The sequence below is a fragment of the Protomyctophum parallelum genome (genome assembly GCF_964188405.1).
Source record: "Protomyctophum parallelum genome assembly, chromosome: 12".
Classification (NCBI taxonomy): domain Eukaryota; kingdom Metazoa; phylum Chordata; class Actinopteri; order Myctophiformes; family Myctophidae; genus Protomyctophum; species Protomyctophum parallelum.
Window position 1 is genome coordinate 18,369,469 of NC_139712.1, and position 18,770 is coordinate 18,388,238.

Genomic DNA, 18,770 nt, shown 5'->3' on the forward strand with positions numbered 1-18,770 from the left:
GTCCGGCGTCCAAGAGGTGTTAAAAGTGTTGGGTGCAGCCACCCAAGTACTCAAATGCTAATCGGGTTTCTTTTGTTTTCACCTAGCCAGATGTCCACAACATCAAAGCGTGTCAGAATTTCATGGTAGTTGTTCTTGAGTCGTGACATAACACTGATCAAGAATTCACCAAAGAGACTCGCCTGGTTCAAGGAGCACCAGGATGAAAATGCCCCGTCTTTAAAACCGCTGTGCCCCACGCGTTGGACCGTGAGAGCAGCCTCGTTGAGAGCAACTACTGTTTCCAACTACACTACAGTGCAATTGTGGCATTTCTCACAGATTTGCGTGCACAAAAAGTGATTCAGCTTCTCTCTCTCCCCTGAGTGACCGGCTATCTCTCTCTCCCCCTCTCCCTCTAGCCTGGTTAATAAACCAGACCGAATCAGCCGTTGGCAAAAAGAAATTGCCTACCGGCGGATTTCGGTCTGGAGAGGCTCAATTGTACGCCCATTTTCTACACACGAAAACGTGTGCGCCCAATAGGGACACGGTATGCAATATGGGCGGGCTTTGGTACAGTGACGTTCAATGCTTGAGACATTTGACTGACAGTAGCTCTGACCAATTGCGTCAAAGAGAAAATGTTTCCCTGGAAATGAAAACCAAGCTGAGCCTCCCCAGACTAATATCCCGCGGATCCGTGCGATATTAGTCTGGTTTATTAACCAGGCTACTCTCCCTCCCCCTCTCTCCCTCCCTCCCTCCCTCCCTCTCTCTCTCTCCCTCTCTCTCTCTCTCATAATAATAATAATAATAATATAGTATTAGTCCTCACCTTGGACATTGGCCTATAGAAGCTGCTTTCTTTTTTGTTTTTTGTCAATTAATTCTGGGCCTTTGGAGAGATCCAAGTTGCGCATTCTTTCCAGTGGTTCCTATGCTATAGTTTCTTCGAATATTATATCCAATATATCTAATTACTATTGATCATTGAAAATCTTTACTGTTGAACATTGCATGCTGAAACAAGATGAGTGAATCATGTGTTCTGAAATCGTACCGCTGTGTTTATTACCAATCTGTAAATAAAAGTACCAGCTAAAACAGCGGGGGGGGGACTGGGGGGGGGCTGCGGGGAGCCCCCATGAGGATGATGAAAACACTCCGGCTCTGCACACACACACACACACACACACACACACACACACACACACACAATCTTGTCTTTTAATATGATGTGGGAAATATAATTGCTATCTTAACTAAATTATCTCTGTGATAGAAGATTATCTTTAAAAGGTAGGCCTAAAGCATAATTTATTTTTAGAAAATATACATTTAAATGATTTAGTCATGATTTGTGCACAAGATAAATTATGTTCTGTTCAGGTTCAATTAGCCCTCCAAGCAGAACCCAAATGCTACTGAAGTTTCTGACATTTGTTCGACCCAGTGCATTGGGTCCTGTTCCTCGTCGTCCATGCCACCTGATTAAAACATTTACTGGCTCATGTTTACATGTTAAAACGCCTCCCCGCGGCATGTGACGCCATTATTTTCCTTGAGTTATTCTGAATTCGGTAACTTTAAGTAGCTATACATCCCGGTGCGAATATCTCCTGTGGCGCGGAAGCCGTTAAGTATTTTTAATATATGTTTGCCCGATTTGGAAGCTTGGATTCTTCTTGTTTATTGACACCTCATTGTACCGCCTATCTGGCTAGCTAGTGGCGCTATAGCTATGACACAGCAGATCAGAGGCAGGGACGTAGCCTCACAAGCCAACCGCACACCGGGAGGCGGTACAATAAACGGTAAACAAACAAGAAGAAATAAAGCGACCAAATCGGTCAAACAAAGATTAAAAATACTTAACGGCTTCCGCGCCACAGGAGATATTCGCACCGGGATGTATAGCTACTTAAAGTTACCGAATTCAGAATAACTCAAGGAAAATAATGGCGTCACATGCCGCGGGTCCTATTTTAGAGAGAATCTCCACATCCGCATTTAGGAATTTCCATACGAAAATACACTAGCGAGCAGGGACCCAACGTAAAACTAAACAAAATATCAAAAAAGTTTTACGTAGGGTCCCGAAAGGGGCTAGGTTCAATATGAATTCCCCTTTTCTTCCAGGCCAACATATTATGTTTATAACGATAACAGTCCAAGTTACATTCTTATTGTATATAAACAAAACAAAAACATACCTTCCCCGATCATTTCTTCTGGTAGAAAACACACTTTAATACCTCCAAAGTGGGTAAGGATTCTATAGTCTCGACAGACTGTAGGCCTACTTTAAAATAGCCTAGCATTAGCGGTAGCATACAAAACAACCCGTCTTTGAACTCTGTGTACAGCTAGAGCTAGTACACGGTCCTCCCGTTATCACAACGAGCCAGTCTGCTAGTCCTGTTACGCAGACTGTCGTGCGAAGACAATCTCAGTTCACTCTCTGCACTGAGTTTGTTTGGCTCTCGGACGGATCGACGGACGGTGGTGGATGACAGTGTTCACTGTTCCGTCAGCAAATACAAGCTAGCAATTACAAGACTTCCGATGGACGACAACTTCAAAATAAGAGAAAGCTCTAGAGTAGCCTGAATCCTTATTCATTTGCACATTAAAACTATTAAGCAATTAAACAATGCTCTACAACACACACTATGTTTCTTTGTTAATAATGAATAATAATAATAATAATAATATTACAACTATATGTAAATGGATACCTAAATGATCAGTTTTGTTATTATGTTTTTACAAAGAAACATACAGTGTATTCTTGCAGCATGCTTAATATAATGTATAGTTTTAATTAGCAAATTAATAGTTTTTCAATGGATTCAGTTTAGGTTACTCTTATTTTGAAGAGATCGTCAACCGGAAGTCGTATATCTGCTAGCTACTGCCCTAATGATATCTATCTGCACAGGGCCAGCACATCTGCAGAGAGAACCCTCACCCTGCTGCTATTGGTGATCATATTACACTGGTTCGTTGTGATAGCTCTCTGCTAAACTACGTCCAACGTCCATCGATCGCTGCTGTTTCTCTGCTAAAGTAAGTATACTAATGTATAGTAGACTAAAACATCACGTTAATAACACGCTAACCAGTGGCGTATGCAGGAATTGGCTAATCAGTGGCTTATGCAGGAATTACATCAATAGGCAGTCAAAAAAACCCTCGCGGGTCCGCGGACCACCCCTGGGTGCACAAAGAACCCAACAACACTTCAAAACTGAAAAACGTCAATGAAGAGAACATACAAGTATAATCAATGACATTGATTCAATGTATAGGCCTATGTGTTTTTATTAGAAAGAAGAAAATAAACACTGTAGGCATATGCAGCATTAAGATAAGATGAACATGACGTCCTGCACAAATTAGTGACTAATTTCAACATACATGTGCATTGGAATAATGGGGGGGGGGGGGGGGGGGGATCTAAAAAAAATCAAAAAAAATTCCTATTTGGGGAAAAAAGATGAATCCCCTTTGGGATTAAATAGATGAAAACTTTTACAATATGACCATTGACATGATCCAAATTAAGTCCATTTTGAGTGGTGAAAACCGTGAAACCACTCATTACACAGCTATGTCTGTCCCTGCGGGTCTGTCTGTCCGAGCAAGAAAATAGATTGGTTGGTTTTCACAATTTCTCAACCGTTTCGGACGCGGGGCGGCTTGCTAGAAACGGCCCGGGCCCGGTCCGGCCCCCTCGGCACATTCCTGGGGGTCTGGATGTTCCAGGGACCCCCCAGGGACCCCCGGGGACCCCACACGGTAACTCTGTCATTTATTGACCGTTTCGGACGCGGGGCAGCTCGCCGGAACCGGGCCAGCCCCCTGGGAACGTTCATTGTGGTCTGGATGTTCCGGGGACCCCCCGGAGACCCCCACACGGAGTTGCACCACTCACTTCACACGGGTGTGATTTTTTTAATTTAACACTGAGGTGCCCACAATGTTTAGGTGCCCACTCTTCCTGCACCCTTTTGCAATGTGAAATGCCACCGAATTAGTAATCTTTTTCCACTTTGCTTCTATCTTGCCGATCAGCTATTTTCAGCATGCAACACGTCATATGACCATGAATGGTAAATGGTGCATTTATATAGCGCCTTTATCCAAGGTGCTTCGCATGGATTGTGCATTACATTCACCCATTCACACACACATTCATCCACTGATGGCGGCGGAAACCATGCAAGGCACCAACCGGCACATCAGGAGCAATTAGGGGTTCAGTGTCTTGCTCAAGGACACATCGACGCTAACTCTGGGGGAGCCCGGGTTCGAACTGGCAACCTTGCGGTTTCCAGCCACTCTACCCCTGAGCCACCGCCGCCCCACCGTGACAAAGCATATAATAAGTCAGGCAGGCTTCACTTTGTTTTTAGCAGAGGCGACATACACACATCGCTCCTCGATGCACAATAAACAGTTTTAAAACGAAACAGTAGGTCGGGACCTGGTATTGATGAGCTTTTTACACAGGCTTTACTGTACACCCCCGCCCGTGTGCGTGGCGTGCGTGAAGCATCTATGTCCGATGGTCATGATGTTGGAGACAGCATGTCAGGATGCTGCTATCATCCAGGTTGCTGAATGATAAGTAAACATTCTCTTCTGTTGGTGATTTCCACAGATCTCACGCCATCAGGAGAGATGGCCTCCAAAAGATATTTCACACGGTCAGGGGCACAGTGGGAGATGGACCAGGGACACGGACTGTTTGATGCAACGCTGCAACCCGTAGTAAAGTTGCACAGGATACGTAGGGGCTTTGGCGTGTTATATGGTAAATGGCATATTTGATACAACAGATTACAATAATACAGTGATTGGGCAGTAGGTTTGGTCACTGCAGACCATGTATGATGTTGTTGTCGAAGCTATACCACTGCATTTATACCTTCTCAGTGTCCAGTATTGCATAAAGTAATAGTTCCTTTTTCCTTTAACTTAAGTTCTATTAAATAAGCTTGCAAACATACACATGTGACTTACTAAATAGTATGATGTGTGTGTGTGTGTGTGTGTGTCCAGTCTATGACCAGTCTGCTGTACTTTTTAGAGGAATGTGGGGTACATGGAGCTTCTAAGTTCATCGAGGACCACCCAGGTGTAGAAAAGGAGAGACTGACCGAGACTGACCGAGCCTGGAAGACCCTGCCTCCTGTATTTCAGGTATAGCTATGGCCTACACACACATAAAGGAGAGACTGACCACCCAGGTGTAGAAAAAGGAGAGACTGACCGAACGCGGAAGACCCTGCCTCCTGTATTTAAGGTATACCTATGGCGTACATTCACTAGAAACAATGTAGGCCTATATAATATGCAGTCTACCACACAACGGGCCAGATTAACAAAGGACATTTACACCCAGGTGTAAATAAAGTGCGTAAATGCATTTACGCTCTGATCCCGACCCTGATAAGTCAGCCTGTCACTTGACTTGAGAATGGTCGTAAAATACGCACAAAGTCACAAACCCCCACCCCCTCCCCCGAAATAATTCCATGCATACGGTAGCAAGCGTAAATTGCTTGATGAATCGGGGCGCGTGTGTGTGTGCGCGCGTGCATGTGTCATGTCTATGTCAGATGGACAGTTTTGACACATCACAGCATAATCAGGATGGTGTTTAATAACTAAATGATCTTTTCTATTTCCACAGAGCACCACAGGAGGAGATCTCACGCCGTCAGGAGAGATGGCCTCCAAAAGATATTTAGCACGGTCAGAGGAACAACAGCGGGGGATGGACCAGAGACTTGGACTGTTTGATGCAACGCTGCAACCCGTAGTGAAGTTGTACAGGATAGGTATATGTGCCGTTTTATTTACAGCTATATAGTTAAACAGGTGCTCCTCTGTAACTGTCCTGTTGTACCTTGGATTCAAACCCGGTTCTCCTGCACAAGTGCTGAAGTATTTTCCCACGGAGATAATATGGCCTGCATGGCAACGTGTCGTCAGCAAAGGGGATGTGGCGGCGTGTGATATGACAAATGACTTATTTGATACAACAGAGGTTTGGTCACTGTAGAGTAGACCATGTATGTTGATGTTGAAGCTATACCACTGCATTTATACCAGCTCAGTGTCCAGTATTGCATACAGTAATATTTCCTTTTCCTGTATAGCATTAATTTCACTTCTATTAAATAAGCTTTTGAACATACAAATGTGACTTACTAAATAGTATTGTGTGTGTGTGTGTGTGTGTGTGTCCAGTCTCTGATCAGTCTGAGCCTGAGGAGTACTTTTTAGAGGAATGTGAGGTACACGGTGCTCCTACATTCATCGACGACCACCCAGCTGTAGAAAAAGGAGAGACTGACGGGGCCAAGGAGACCCTGCCTCCTGGATTTGAGGTACACTGTATGTATGGCGTACATTCACTAGAAACACTGAACAGTGTGTGTGTGTGTGTGTGTGTGTGTGTGTGTGTGTAAAGCATCTATTTCCGATGGTGATGATGGACACATCACAGCATGTCAGAAAGCTGCTATCATCCAGGTTGCTGAACGATAACGAAACATTATTTTCTGTTGGTGATATCCACAGAGCACCACAGGAGGAGATGATCTCACGCCGTCAGGAGAGATGGCCTCCATGACATATTTAGCACAGTCAGAGGAACAGCGGGGGATGGGCCAGGGACATGGACTGTTTGATGCAACGCTGCAACCCGTAGTGAAGTTGTACAGGATAGGTATGTACCGTTTTATTTACAGCTATATAGTTAAACAGGTGCTCCTCTGTGACTGTCCTGTTGTCTCCTGCACAAGTGCTGAAGTATTTTCCACTGGGCTAATTTGGCCTGGCAACGTGTCGTCAGCAAAGGGAGTGTGATATGGTGAATGGTTTGTTTGACACAACAGATTACAATGATATACTGCTCCTTCTCAAAACAAATAGTACATTCTGCAAAAGTTCATGTTATCCCGTAATATAATTCAAAAAGTAAAGCTTTTAGCTTCTAGTTTCTACCGATTACGCTTTCAATCATACAAATGTTACTTACTAAATAGTGCTTGTGTGCATGTGTGTGTGTGTCCAGTCTCTGACCAGTCTGAGCCTGAGGAGTACTTTTTAGAGGAATGTGAGGTACACGGAGCTCCCATATTCATCGACGACCACCCAGGTGTAGAAAAAGGAGAGGCTGACCGAGCCAGGAAGACTCTGCCTCCTGGATTTGAGGTATACTGTATAGTGTACATTCACTAGAAACAATGAACTATATACAGTCTAACGCACAATATCTTAAAATCTGTGTGTGTGTGTGTGTGTGTGTGTGTGTGTGTGTGTGTGTACGTTTTCAGATAAGAAAGTCACGCATTCGCAGTGCAGGTCTAGGAGTATTTTACTGTGGACAATCTAAGCTTCCTGCCGGAACTCACTTTGGTCCGTATGAGGGAGTGAAGACTGTCAAAGAGGAAGCTGAAAAAAGTGGATACTCCTGGGTGGTGAGTGTGTGTGTGTGTGTGTGTGTGTGTGTGTGTGTGTGTGTGTGTGTGTGTGTGTGTGTGTGTGTGTGTGTGTGTGTGTGTGTGTGTGTGTGTGTGTGTGTGTGTGTGTGTGTGTGTGTGTGTGTGTGTGTGTGTGTGTGTGTGTGTGTGTGTGTGTGTGTGTGTGTGTGTGTGTGTGTGTGTGTGTGTGTGTGTGTGTGCGCGCGCGCGCGCAGGGTTGGGAGGGTTACTTTTAAAAAGGAATCCCCTACAGTTACAAGTTACTTGCTAAAAAATGTAGTCAGTAACGTAATCCCGATTACTCCATTTAAAAAGTAACTACAAGTTACTTTCAGTTACTTATATATATTCTGCATACTTGGCTGCTGGGTCACAAGACAAATTTCAGTGTGAACTGACAATAAAGTACTATATCATATCATATCATGTTTGCCAATCAGAGATTTGAGAGGATTTGTTACTCGCACAAAAGTTAGCCATACAGGCGTGCCAATGCAAACACTTTGGGGTGGTGTTTCAATTGGTCCCAACTTCCCAAGCCATCTCCATTTTATTCTTGACTGTGTTCTCAAAGGCACTCTTTCACCACCAACACCTCCATGATTATTGCTCGATTGGACCGGCCACTACCACCAACAGGAGTTAAACAAACAATGCAATTCATGGTTGGCAAACCTCCGCCCGTTTTCAAGGCAGTGGAGCGATAATCATGGAGGTGTTGGTAGGGGGTGGACTGGTTAGACATGATATATGATATACCGGTAGTACTTTATTGTCAGTTCGCACTGAAATTTGTCTTGCGGCCCAGCAGCCTTGTATGCATCACATATACACACATTTGACATAACAGTTAACACAGAAACAGAAATAAAAATACAGTTACATACTGTACACATACATAAGGGCACAGAGCAATGTCCACAGCTCAGTCTAGTCCTGGCCAAAAACCTGATTAAGCCTCAAAGTCGACTGATGGACAAAATACTTCTTCAGTCTGACGTTATTGTCTGCTGGAACACCATATCTCCTTCCTTAAGGCAGCAACCTATACTCCATACAAAACATGGCTAGTATTAGAGCCATGTGGTACTGGTCAGCATAACGTATACTTAAGTGGCCATAGGTCAGGAGCCTATGTGTATGTCAGTATAGGCTACTTAAACATAAATCCTGTGTTTCTTTTTCTTTAGATCCGCAGGGAGAAAGACCACTACGACTACATTGATGCCAAGGACGAGACTTGGTCCAACTGGATGAGGTATAGGACATAAATATCTGGTTGCAAACTCTTGTAGATCACTGCTCTCTCTCCCACAAACTATTTGTTTACATCTATACAATTATGTAAATGCAGTGTGCAGACCTCTAGATTGTACTTTACACATATTTGTAGAGCTTGTACCAGCCACAGAAAGACAGACCTACTGCCTCCACTCAGGAACAACAGGTTCCTGCTAGAGGTGTCCAGATACTGTATCGGTATCTGAAAAGTAACGGTATCGGCCCTTTTTGGTCATATCGGGTCATATCGGTATCGGCAAATATGCCAGTCTAACCACAGATCCGACACAGGGGTAAGGGGTTGACACTATGGCAGGTGAATAAAATGTTGGGGCATATGGAGTTTGCTTTCGAGTTGCCCTAACTGCAAGTGCACATATGAGTGAGGAGTCTGCTATTAGCATCACAAGATAAAATAAGTAATTTTCTTTTATATTATTCTCTGGTATCGGTATTCTGTATCGGTATCGGGTAACACAGAAATTGTGGCATCGGGATCGAATCGGGAACGTCCCTAGTTCCTGCACACAGACTTGTCAAATATCAGTAATATCCTAGAATACTATCTATACTAACTATAAGTTGTGCGTGTGCGCGTGCGTGTCAGGTACGTGAACTGTGCTCGTCATGAAAAGGAACAGAACCTGATAGCGTTCCAGCATGGAGGAGGTGTCTGGTATTGTTGCTTCCGTCCCGTGGCCAGGGGAGAGGAACTGCTGGTCTGGTACGGGGACGAGTACGCCAAGGAACTGGGAATAGTCTTTGACGAGCTGTGGAACAACAAGAGCACTGCTAAAGGTGGGCTATACCCGTCCCATCTGTCTGTTAAAAACCCATTCTGGGCGGGAACCCCTTTTGGTGTTTTCAAGCATTATGTTATACTTTAGCTAGTGAAAAATAGCAGATCTACAAGCTCGTAGCACGGCACCGAATTCTGCTTTTCTAAATCCCTCGTGGGGGGCCTTGGACGTGTATACACATCTTTAGGTCTTCTTTAATGATATCAAACGAGATCGCTGTAATTCTTTATTTTTTTTAATCCTTCAGCGATCTCCTTGTGTTTCACGCATGCACACAGCCATTCACTTCCTTGTTTACGGGCCGACTAAAGTGTAACTTTGACCAAAAGGGCAATGTTCTGTCTTCATTTCTGATTTGAGGAAGCATCTCGTTTGGAATATTAACGCTTCTAGAGAGACTTCAGCTATGACAGCGTGACGTAATAATGGAATATTATGCGATGCGAGGTGCGATGCGCGATGTGAGGCCAGCAGTGACTCACAATGAATTTGGCTTAAACAACGATATAGCAGAGAGAAACGCATGCTTGGATTGGTCTAATTTATTTTAAACGATAAGCAACAACTGTTGCTTTCGCCCAATTGTAGCAGCCTTCATGAAAGCAGTGACGCACAAATAATTAGGCTTACAATAAAACATCCGACCGTAACAAGTCAACATTAAATAAAACTGCCTGACACAGGCATTACCTCTCAAATAAAAAAAATATATAATCCAGACATTGTAAACGAAAGGCATTTTGCTTCTCTTCAGATTGAAACTGAAGATGTGAAAACACCAAAAAAACACCACCCGATCATAACTCTTAAATCAATCAAACCCTCTAGGCTCTCTATGGAACAAAAAACAAAAAAAGACTTAATAAAAGTAACAGTTTGGTTTGGCTACCATTCAAAACAACACACGATGTCAAGTGTAAACGAAGTAACTAACGGATTTTCTTTTCTTCTCCTCTTGCCGTAACATTAACTGAAATAAAGCGTCATTTAATCGAGGCTTCATGACAGCAGCGAGACGAGTGCTTGCATGCGAGGCGCACGCATGGCTCGCAATCATAGCTGCCTGGGAGAAATGCGAGGCCCTGTGCTTTAATAATTAATTTGTTAATATCCAAAACTATACAAAAATCATCACATTTCTTTCTATAAGGACAAACCTTATTAGAAAACATATTAATAGCATATGAAAGCCTTTTGAAATGTGTATATGTTACTGAATTGCAGGTGCTGCCAAATAAGTATAATTACTAGGCTACCTCATGCCAGTCAGTTGCGCAAATATATATATAGGTCAGATCAATTATCAGAGCGGAGCAGCTTCTCACTCTGCAGCACAATGACTCTTCTTTACTTACTTTAATAATATGACATAGTGTTAAGAAGGTAAGAAACTATATAATTATTCACTGTTCGCACAGCACCCATGCAGGCAGGTGTTCTTAATCTCATTCCCATCAAAGTAGCCTATAGCCTATACCACACTAACTTTGTGATCAACCTTCTTAATGTGCATATTTTATTTGTAAAAAGGAACACTGTATTAAGACATGGCAGTAGGCCTATAATATTGGTGCAAAATGAAAATATGTAATTAAATACCGGTAGTTGAGAGAGAGAGAGAGAGAGAGAGAGAGAGAAAGAAATGCGTTGAGAGAGAGAGAGAGAGACAATTGCTATTGCTTAGAGAGAGAGAGAGAGAGAGAGGCGTAAAAGCCGTTCCATTTCAAAGTCTCGCAGGCACGTTCGCACAACCAAAAAAGCGGCTCTGTCTCTGAGAGTGCAATATTATAGTTAGTTACCGTAGTCTACTTATATTAGTGCAGAGAAGAGACAATAAATCCCGCTTTGGAGAAGATGCGCTCCGAAGGGGTTGTAGTGTGTTGTGTAGTGGCAGGGAATAAGGGATGGATAGAAGCTAGATGGCATGACTGTAGCTGCTTGGCCTCGGTCCCAGGCTTACTTATCTGCGAAAAGAAACTGCTGGTAGCTGCTTGACTTCCTTGTTAACACGTGACGTGAGGACGGAGGAGGCTCTGCGAGGCGCGAGCATGGCTCGCGGACCAAAATGGGCCGTCTCGCGGACCAAAAGGGGCCGCTTTTGTTTTAATGACTATTCGATTCAAAATTTCAAAATCGATTCCCGTGCGTATCGATTGAACGTCGATTAATCGATTTATTTGGGTCAGCCCTAGTTTTGACTGATTTTATCTCCTCTCTCTCTCTCTCTCTCTCACAGGAGTGTTGCGCCGCTCTCCCCAGACTGAGCTCTTCACCTGTTCCGCGTGTCCATATTCCTTCACGTCTCAGGGCTACCTCAATAAACACTTCAAGAGGAGCCACAACGACATCTATTGCCAAACACTGAGGAGTGACCACACCACTTCAGCAGCAGCCTGTCAGCCAACCAATGGCTCTGTAACCAGGCAGAAACCAGGAGGCACAGACCACCAGCTTGTCCCCACTGGAGAAGAACCTTTCCAGTGTAGTGAATGTGACAAGTGTTTCAGTCGGCCACAGTACCTGAAACAACACCAGCGATTCTCCCACACCGGAGAAAAACCTTTCCAGTGTAGTCAATGTGACAAGTGTTTCAATCGGCCAAGTCACCTGGAGGCACACCAGCTTGTCCACACTGGAGAAAAACCTTTCAAGTGTACTCGCTGTGACCAGAGTTTCAATCAGTCACAAAACCTGAAGAAACACCAGTTGGTCCACACTGGAGAAAAACCTTTCAAGTGTACTCACTGTGACAAGACATTTAGTCTGTTAGGCGGCCTGAACAGACACCGGCTTGTCCACACTGCAGAACAACCTTTCCAGTGTACTTACTGTGGAAAGAGATTTAATCTGTCAAGCTCCCTGAAAAGACACCAGCTTGTCCACACTGGAGAAAAACCTTTCCAGTGTACTCGCTGTGACCAGAGTTTCAATCAGTCACAAAACCTGAAGAAACACCAGTTTGTCCACACTGGAAAAAAACTTTTCCAGTGTAGTCACTGTGACAAGTGTTTCGATCGGCCAAGTCACCTGGAGGCACACCAGCTTGTCCACACTGGAGAAAAACCTTTCAAGTGTACTCACTGTGGCAAGACATTTAGTCTGTTAGGCGGCCTGAACAGACACCGTATTGTCCACACTGCAGAACAACCTTTCCAGTGTACTTACTGTGGAAAGAGATTTAAAATGGTAGACTCCCTGAGAAGACACCAGCTTGTCCACACTGGAGAAAAAACATTCCAGTGTAGTCACTGTGACAAGAAATTTAGTCTATTAAATGACCTGAACAAACACAAGCTTGTCCACACCTCCAAACAGTGTACTCACTGTGACCAGGGTTTCATTTCGTCAGGTCACCTGAAGCGACACCAGCTTATCCACACTGGAGAAAAACCTTTTAGATGTAAACATTGTGACAAGAGTTTCAATCAGTCACAAAATCTGAATTCACACCAGCGCATCCACACCGGAGAAAAACCTTTCCAGTGTACTCAATGTGACAAGAGTTTTCGTCTGGCAAGCTCCCTGAACAGACACCAGCTTGTCCACACTGGAGAAAAACCTTCGTAATCACTGTGACAAGAGTTTCAGTCGGTCAAGTGACCGGAACAGACACCAGCTTGCCCACACTGGAGAAAAACATTCCCAGTATAATCACTTTGGCAAGAGTATTAGACAGTCGGAACACCTGCACAGACACCATGCAGCTTGTCCACACCGGAGGAATCGTCTTTAATCTTTCATCTGTAAAGAGTGTTGCTCTGAGTTACGTGACCTGAAAGTGCACCTGCATATTCACACCAAGGGACAAACTTGCCCAGTGGGTTTGAGAATGAAAGGGTGTAGGGTCCGGTTTGGGCAGAACTTTAGAACTTTTGAGGGTATGTGTAAACACAAACATTGTTTTGCTACAGCTTCCTATGACTAGTTTTAAGTGTTTGTTCATATTAGTCCAGTGTAAACACAAACATTGATGACAAAAGTGAGGAATTGCTGCGATGTGCAACTGAAACGTTTGTGTGAGAGACTTCTTTGTATGTTTGAATGCACCGGTGTGGACTTGCCAATTTCAGGACTGTTTCACAATGAGTATATTCAACAACTGAAGAAAATGTTGTTTCTTCGTGTAGTTTTCACAGTGTCTTTGTGTATGTTTGGAGGAGTTGGAAAGGCGCATGCAAAAATAGAACCAAGATAAAGACGATGCGTGGACATTCATGTGTGTGGACATTCCATTGAACCTGTTGCAGGGCTTTCTACATCCCAATGGGGGAACATCAACACGATATGATATGCCATTGCAGTTTTTTAACTAAATATCTAAATATGAATCTGGCAGCTATAGGGGGTTATATATAAATTCAGGTGAGGTGATGTTTATGGTTTTTAAATGTTTCTTACTGTTGTGTAAACGTTACGTTCGGTCTCTCGCAGAGCTGCCAATTATTTCATGCAATTGACCTCAACTGAGAAATCCAGTGACAAAGGCAATTATAAATGATTGTAACAGAAGTAGTCCCAGCCTTCCGTTAAGTACACTTGAGGTATTTTGTACAATTTCCAATACTTTTACTTCTACTCCACTACTGTACATCTCAGAGGAGCAAAACATTTTATTTTTTACTTTACAATTAATTTGATTAGAAAACATACGTTAACCACTTCAGCCCTATACATTCCGGCCAATTGAAAATAGTAGTGGGACGGTTAAGCTCATATTATGGAAGGTATTGTGCATTTTATGATTAAAGCATGAAACTTTCTACAGTGTTTCTACATAGCCTGCCATGAAGTTTGTTTTTAGACGTGGAACGACTTCTGAATTGACCTATGTCCTATCTATGCCCATGTTAAACCCAGAAATGTTGTTTCCTATAAACTTTAGCGACACACATAGCTGTTCATTGGCAATTATTTGAGACCTGAGGCTGACCCTAAACATTCTACATTCCTAATGTTGAGTTCACACAAGGGATATGCAAAGATGACAGCATATTTGTCACTTTGTACTGTATATCTGTTACTCACATGGTCGTTGGTGTCATCAACCGTGAGCTAGTTGTAGCTTTGCAACTTTGCATCTGTAAGTTAGATGTCTTCATCATCGGCCTACTTGGGAACGATGTAAGTTAGGAGTCTTCATCACCGGCCTACTTGGGAACGATGTAAGTTAGATGTCTTCATCACCGGCCTACTTGGGAACGATGTAAGTTAGGAGTCTTCATCACCGGCCTACTTGGGAACGATGTAAGTTAGATGTCTTCATCACCGGCCTACTTGGGAACGATGTAAGTTAGATGTCTTCATCACCGGCCTACTTGGGAACGATGTAAGTTAGATGTCTTCATCACCGGCCTACTTGGGAACGATGTAAGTTAGATGTCTTCATCACCGGCCTACTTGGGAACGATGTAAGTTAGAAGTCTTCATCACCGACCTACTTGGGAACGATGTAAGTTAGATGTCTTCATCACTGGTCTACTTGGGAACGATGTAAGTTAGATGTCTTCATCACTGGCCTACTTGGGAACGATGTAAGTTAGATGTCTTCATCACCGGCCTACTTGGGAACGATGTAAGTTAGATGTCTTCATCACCGGCCTACTTGGGAACGACGTAAGTTAGATGTCTTCATAAATCATCACCAGCCTACTTGGGAACGATGTAAGTTGGTAACGGAAATGGGGAATGCATTCCCCACCCTGGTATAAAATACCCATTACTGTACATGTCCGTTTTGTAAAATACTATATATAAATGACATGTCATAAATTAGATTATATACTATATATAAAAAAATGGACCCCCACCTGACCTTCGACCCCCATATTAAACACCTCTGCAAATCCTCCTTCCACCTCCGAAACATAGCCAGACTCCGCCCCACACTCACCCTCCCTGATGCAGAAAAACTCGTCCACGCCTTTGTCTCCTCAAGGCTCGACTACTGTAACGCACTTCTCACCGGGATCCCTAGCAAGAGCATCCAGAGGCTCCAGTACATTCAGAACAGTGCTGCTAGGATCCTGGTGAGAGTGCGAAAATACGACCACATCACACCCATACTCCACTCCCTTCACTGGCTTCCCGTCTCCTCCAGGATTGAATACAAGGTCTGCCTCCTCACCCATCAATGCATCCACAGCAACGCCCCCCCCCCCCCCCCCCCCTACTTAAAGGAACTCCTTGAACCCCCAGCCTCCACCCGCTCCGGTACATCAAACACACTCAAATGCACAAGAACCAAACTCCGCACCATGGGGGACCGGGCCTTCTGCTCAGCTGCCCCTCGGCTGTGGAACGCCCTCCCCGACCACCTGAGAGCACCACAGTCCGTGGACGCTTTTAAAAAGGGACTAAAGACCTTCCTCTTTAGTAAGGCATTTGCCCAGTCGGACTTTTAAGCTGCCCTGTGTGCTGTTTTTAACCGTTTTATTCTTATTTGTCTGCCTGTAGCACTTTGAGATTTGTTTCAAATGTAAAGTGCGTTATAAATAAAATGTATTATTAATATTATTATAAAAATGTCATAAGCGTTGTTGGATTATACTGTAGTGTATAGTATACTATATGTACATTTATGTCATAAAAGGCGTTATAGCTTTTTAAATAGATGTACTACAATAGATTGACAGCTGGAAGAGAAACAAATGGACACCGAGGTGACATCCTGCATCGACGTGCGTTAAAGCGGAGCTGTAAAAAAACATTTATTCAACTTTATACAAAAACACCTGATTTTCAAAACAAGCATTTGGTTAGAAACATAGGATACTTTATACAGTATAAATACAAAACTAAATGTAACGTTAGTTTTATTAAACCTTAGGCCTAAAAAAAACAAAAAAACATCTCTGTTGAACGTCCAAAACTGTTACTTTTCACGATTCAATTTGAAAAGCATCAAATCTACAACAAGCTCGAAAAGTGACGCGAACGTGACACAAAGTTTCGAGCTTGTAAATCTGCTACTTTTGACCGCTATAGTGTCAAACCCTGTGCTAGTTTTCACAACTTTCTAACTTCTAATTAAAGACACCTGTTCACCACCTGCCACTCCCCTTAAACGATGGAACGACAACATTTAAAACTCTTAATAAACATATACAATGAAGTGTATAATGTATAGTGTATAATAAATAAAATAAAAGTGTATAATAAATATGTCTCTTTCAAAGAGCATTCGACTAGTTGTTACTAACTTGAATCATGCAGTGTTGGAAAAGTTACTCAAAAACTATATTACATATTACTAGTAGTTACTTACTAGTTAACACATTTTGAGCGGGAACCCCTTTTGGTGGTTACATACATTGTTATAATTTAGCTATTGAAAAATAGCAGATCTACAAGCTCATAGCGCGCCACTCAGTGGCGCGCTATGAGCTTGTAGGTCTGCTATTTTTGAAAAATCGTTAAAATGTGCCTCAAATCTTTCCGAAAATTGTCACGATTTAGAAAGCTTTTTTTTTTTCCGACGTCAGGCCTGAATGTGTTAAAAATGTGTAATACTATTTCTCCCTGCCAACTAGTTAGGCTACGTATTACTTAATTTTTGCTTTTTCGCCACTAGTAAGTTCCATCTTTTGTCCCCAAAAGTGTAACTCTACTCAGTTTTTCCCCCCGGGCGGTTTAGTAGTCTAGAACAAGGCATTCTAATGACATACAGCAAGCTTTTCTCCCATCATGTAAGTCTGCATCCGAGCAGACTGGAGAAAATACACAGACAAAAATAATACTGAATCAGACTACTAACGTGGTTACGTGGGGAAGTTTGGATAATTTGTTATTTGTAAACTGCATCGTGAATCGGCCCCTAGATCTAGACGGTATCAGCAGCCTGCAAAGCAACTCCATCCCAACCCAGTCTACCATTATAAATAAACAATCAAGCCCCACAGTACCACCATACTGCTGAAAATAGCAACTAGTTACTTTTGGAAAAATAGTAACATATTACTATTATTATTTCTCAAAATGTAAAGCAATTCATTATATTACTAGTTACTGGAAAAAGGTAATACTATTAGCCTACTTTAAGTAATAAGTTACTTTAGTTAGTTTCCAACACTGCATGCATGTAACAATTAGGGATGGAGCTCGATACAGATACCCGGAAAAACGCGATAACAAGCTTACCTCAATAAGCGGTTGTCTTATTGAGTACCCATTATCAATAAGCGTTGGGCTTATCGAGTACTCGTTATCAATAAGCTTTGGGCTTATCAAGCCTGTTAACGAGCATATCGGCCCATGAAGTCATGTTTAAACAATCAAAACAAGAGGGGATCAAGAAATAAATGTAATCATCCACGCTGTCTAAAGGTGTATTGATACCATGCCAACCAGCGCTGTCCGGGTAAACAAAATTACGCCATTAAAGTGACGGTATATTTACCAGTTAAAGGATAATTCCATGCTAGAAGGCTTTCTTACCTTTCTTTGTAGTCGTTACGTCCCCACCAAAGAGGTCCAGGTGTTTTTTTGTGCAAAAACTCCTTATTGGCTATTTCCCCTACCATAAACCCTCAATTAATTGCATTGAATTGAATGGAATGGGAATTGAATGGGGCTATGGGGTGTTTTGCTAATTCGCTTATTTCCATCGAAATAAGTAGTAAAGTGTGCCACTTGGGTTAATATTTACATTATGAAGAGAGGATATATTTTTAAAAAAATACAATTTTGAGTGATGGAAATAAGCGAATTAGCACAACACCCCATGGCCCCTTTCAATTCAATGCAATTAATTTAGGACTTATGGTAGGGGAAATAGCCAATAAGGAGCTTTTGCACAAAATAACAATTTGATGGGGACATAACTACAAAGAAAGGTAAGAACGCCTTTTAGTATGGAATTCTCCTTTAACAGGTCAATTGCCTTCCGTCTGTTAGAAAAGTACTGTATTTGAAGGCCCTATAGGCTCACTATACTGGTCGATAGTGGGCACGATAAGAACCTGGCTGGATAAGCGTGATCGATAAGGTGCTCGTAATCAATAGAACTTAACGAGCTCCATCCCTAGTAACAGTACATTTCTACTCCTGAGAAGGAAGTGCAACATATCATAACATAACACTCTGGGTAACATTAAACACATAACATGAAATAAACAATAAAAACTCTTTGGAAAACTGACCATAAAGTCTTTGGTATCATCAATGAAGTCCTTGAAGAAGCAAACATGGCGGGCGGGGCCTTAGCAACCGG

General features: G+C 42.8%; 1 protein-coding gene across 1 annotated transcript; it reads left to right on the forward strand.

Moving 5' to 3' along the window:
• Positions 1-4,090: 4,090 nt before the first annotated feature.
• On the forward strand, positions 4,091-13,699 carry LOC310867556 (uncharacterized protein; the record flags this gene model as incomplete). Its single annotated transcript, XM_083777671.1, has 11 exons — positions 4,091-4,097; positions 4,649-4,777; positions 5,078-5,190; positions 5,684-5,831; positions 6,244-6,383; positions 6,577-6,724; positions 7,073-7,212; positions 7,335-7,478; positions 8,672-8,739; positions 9,370-9,560; positions 11,799-13,699. 11 exons carry the CDS (start codon positions 4,091-4,093, stop codon positions 13,127-13,129), a joined length of 2,559 nt encoding a protein of 852 aa, XP_083633797.1. The 3' UTR covers positions 13,130-13,699.
• Between the last annotated feature and the right edge of the window lie 5,071 nt (positions 13,700-18,770).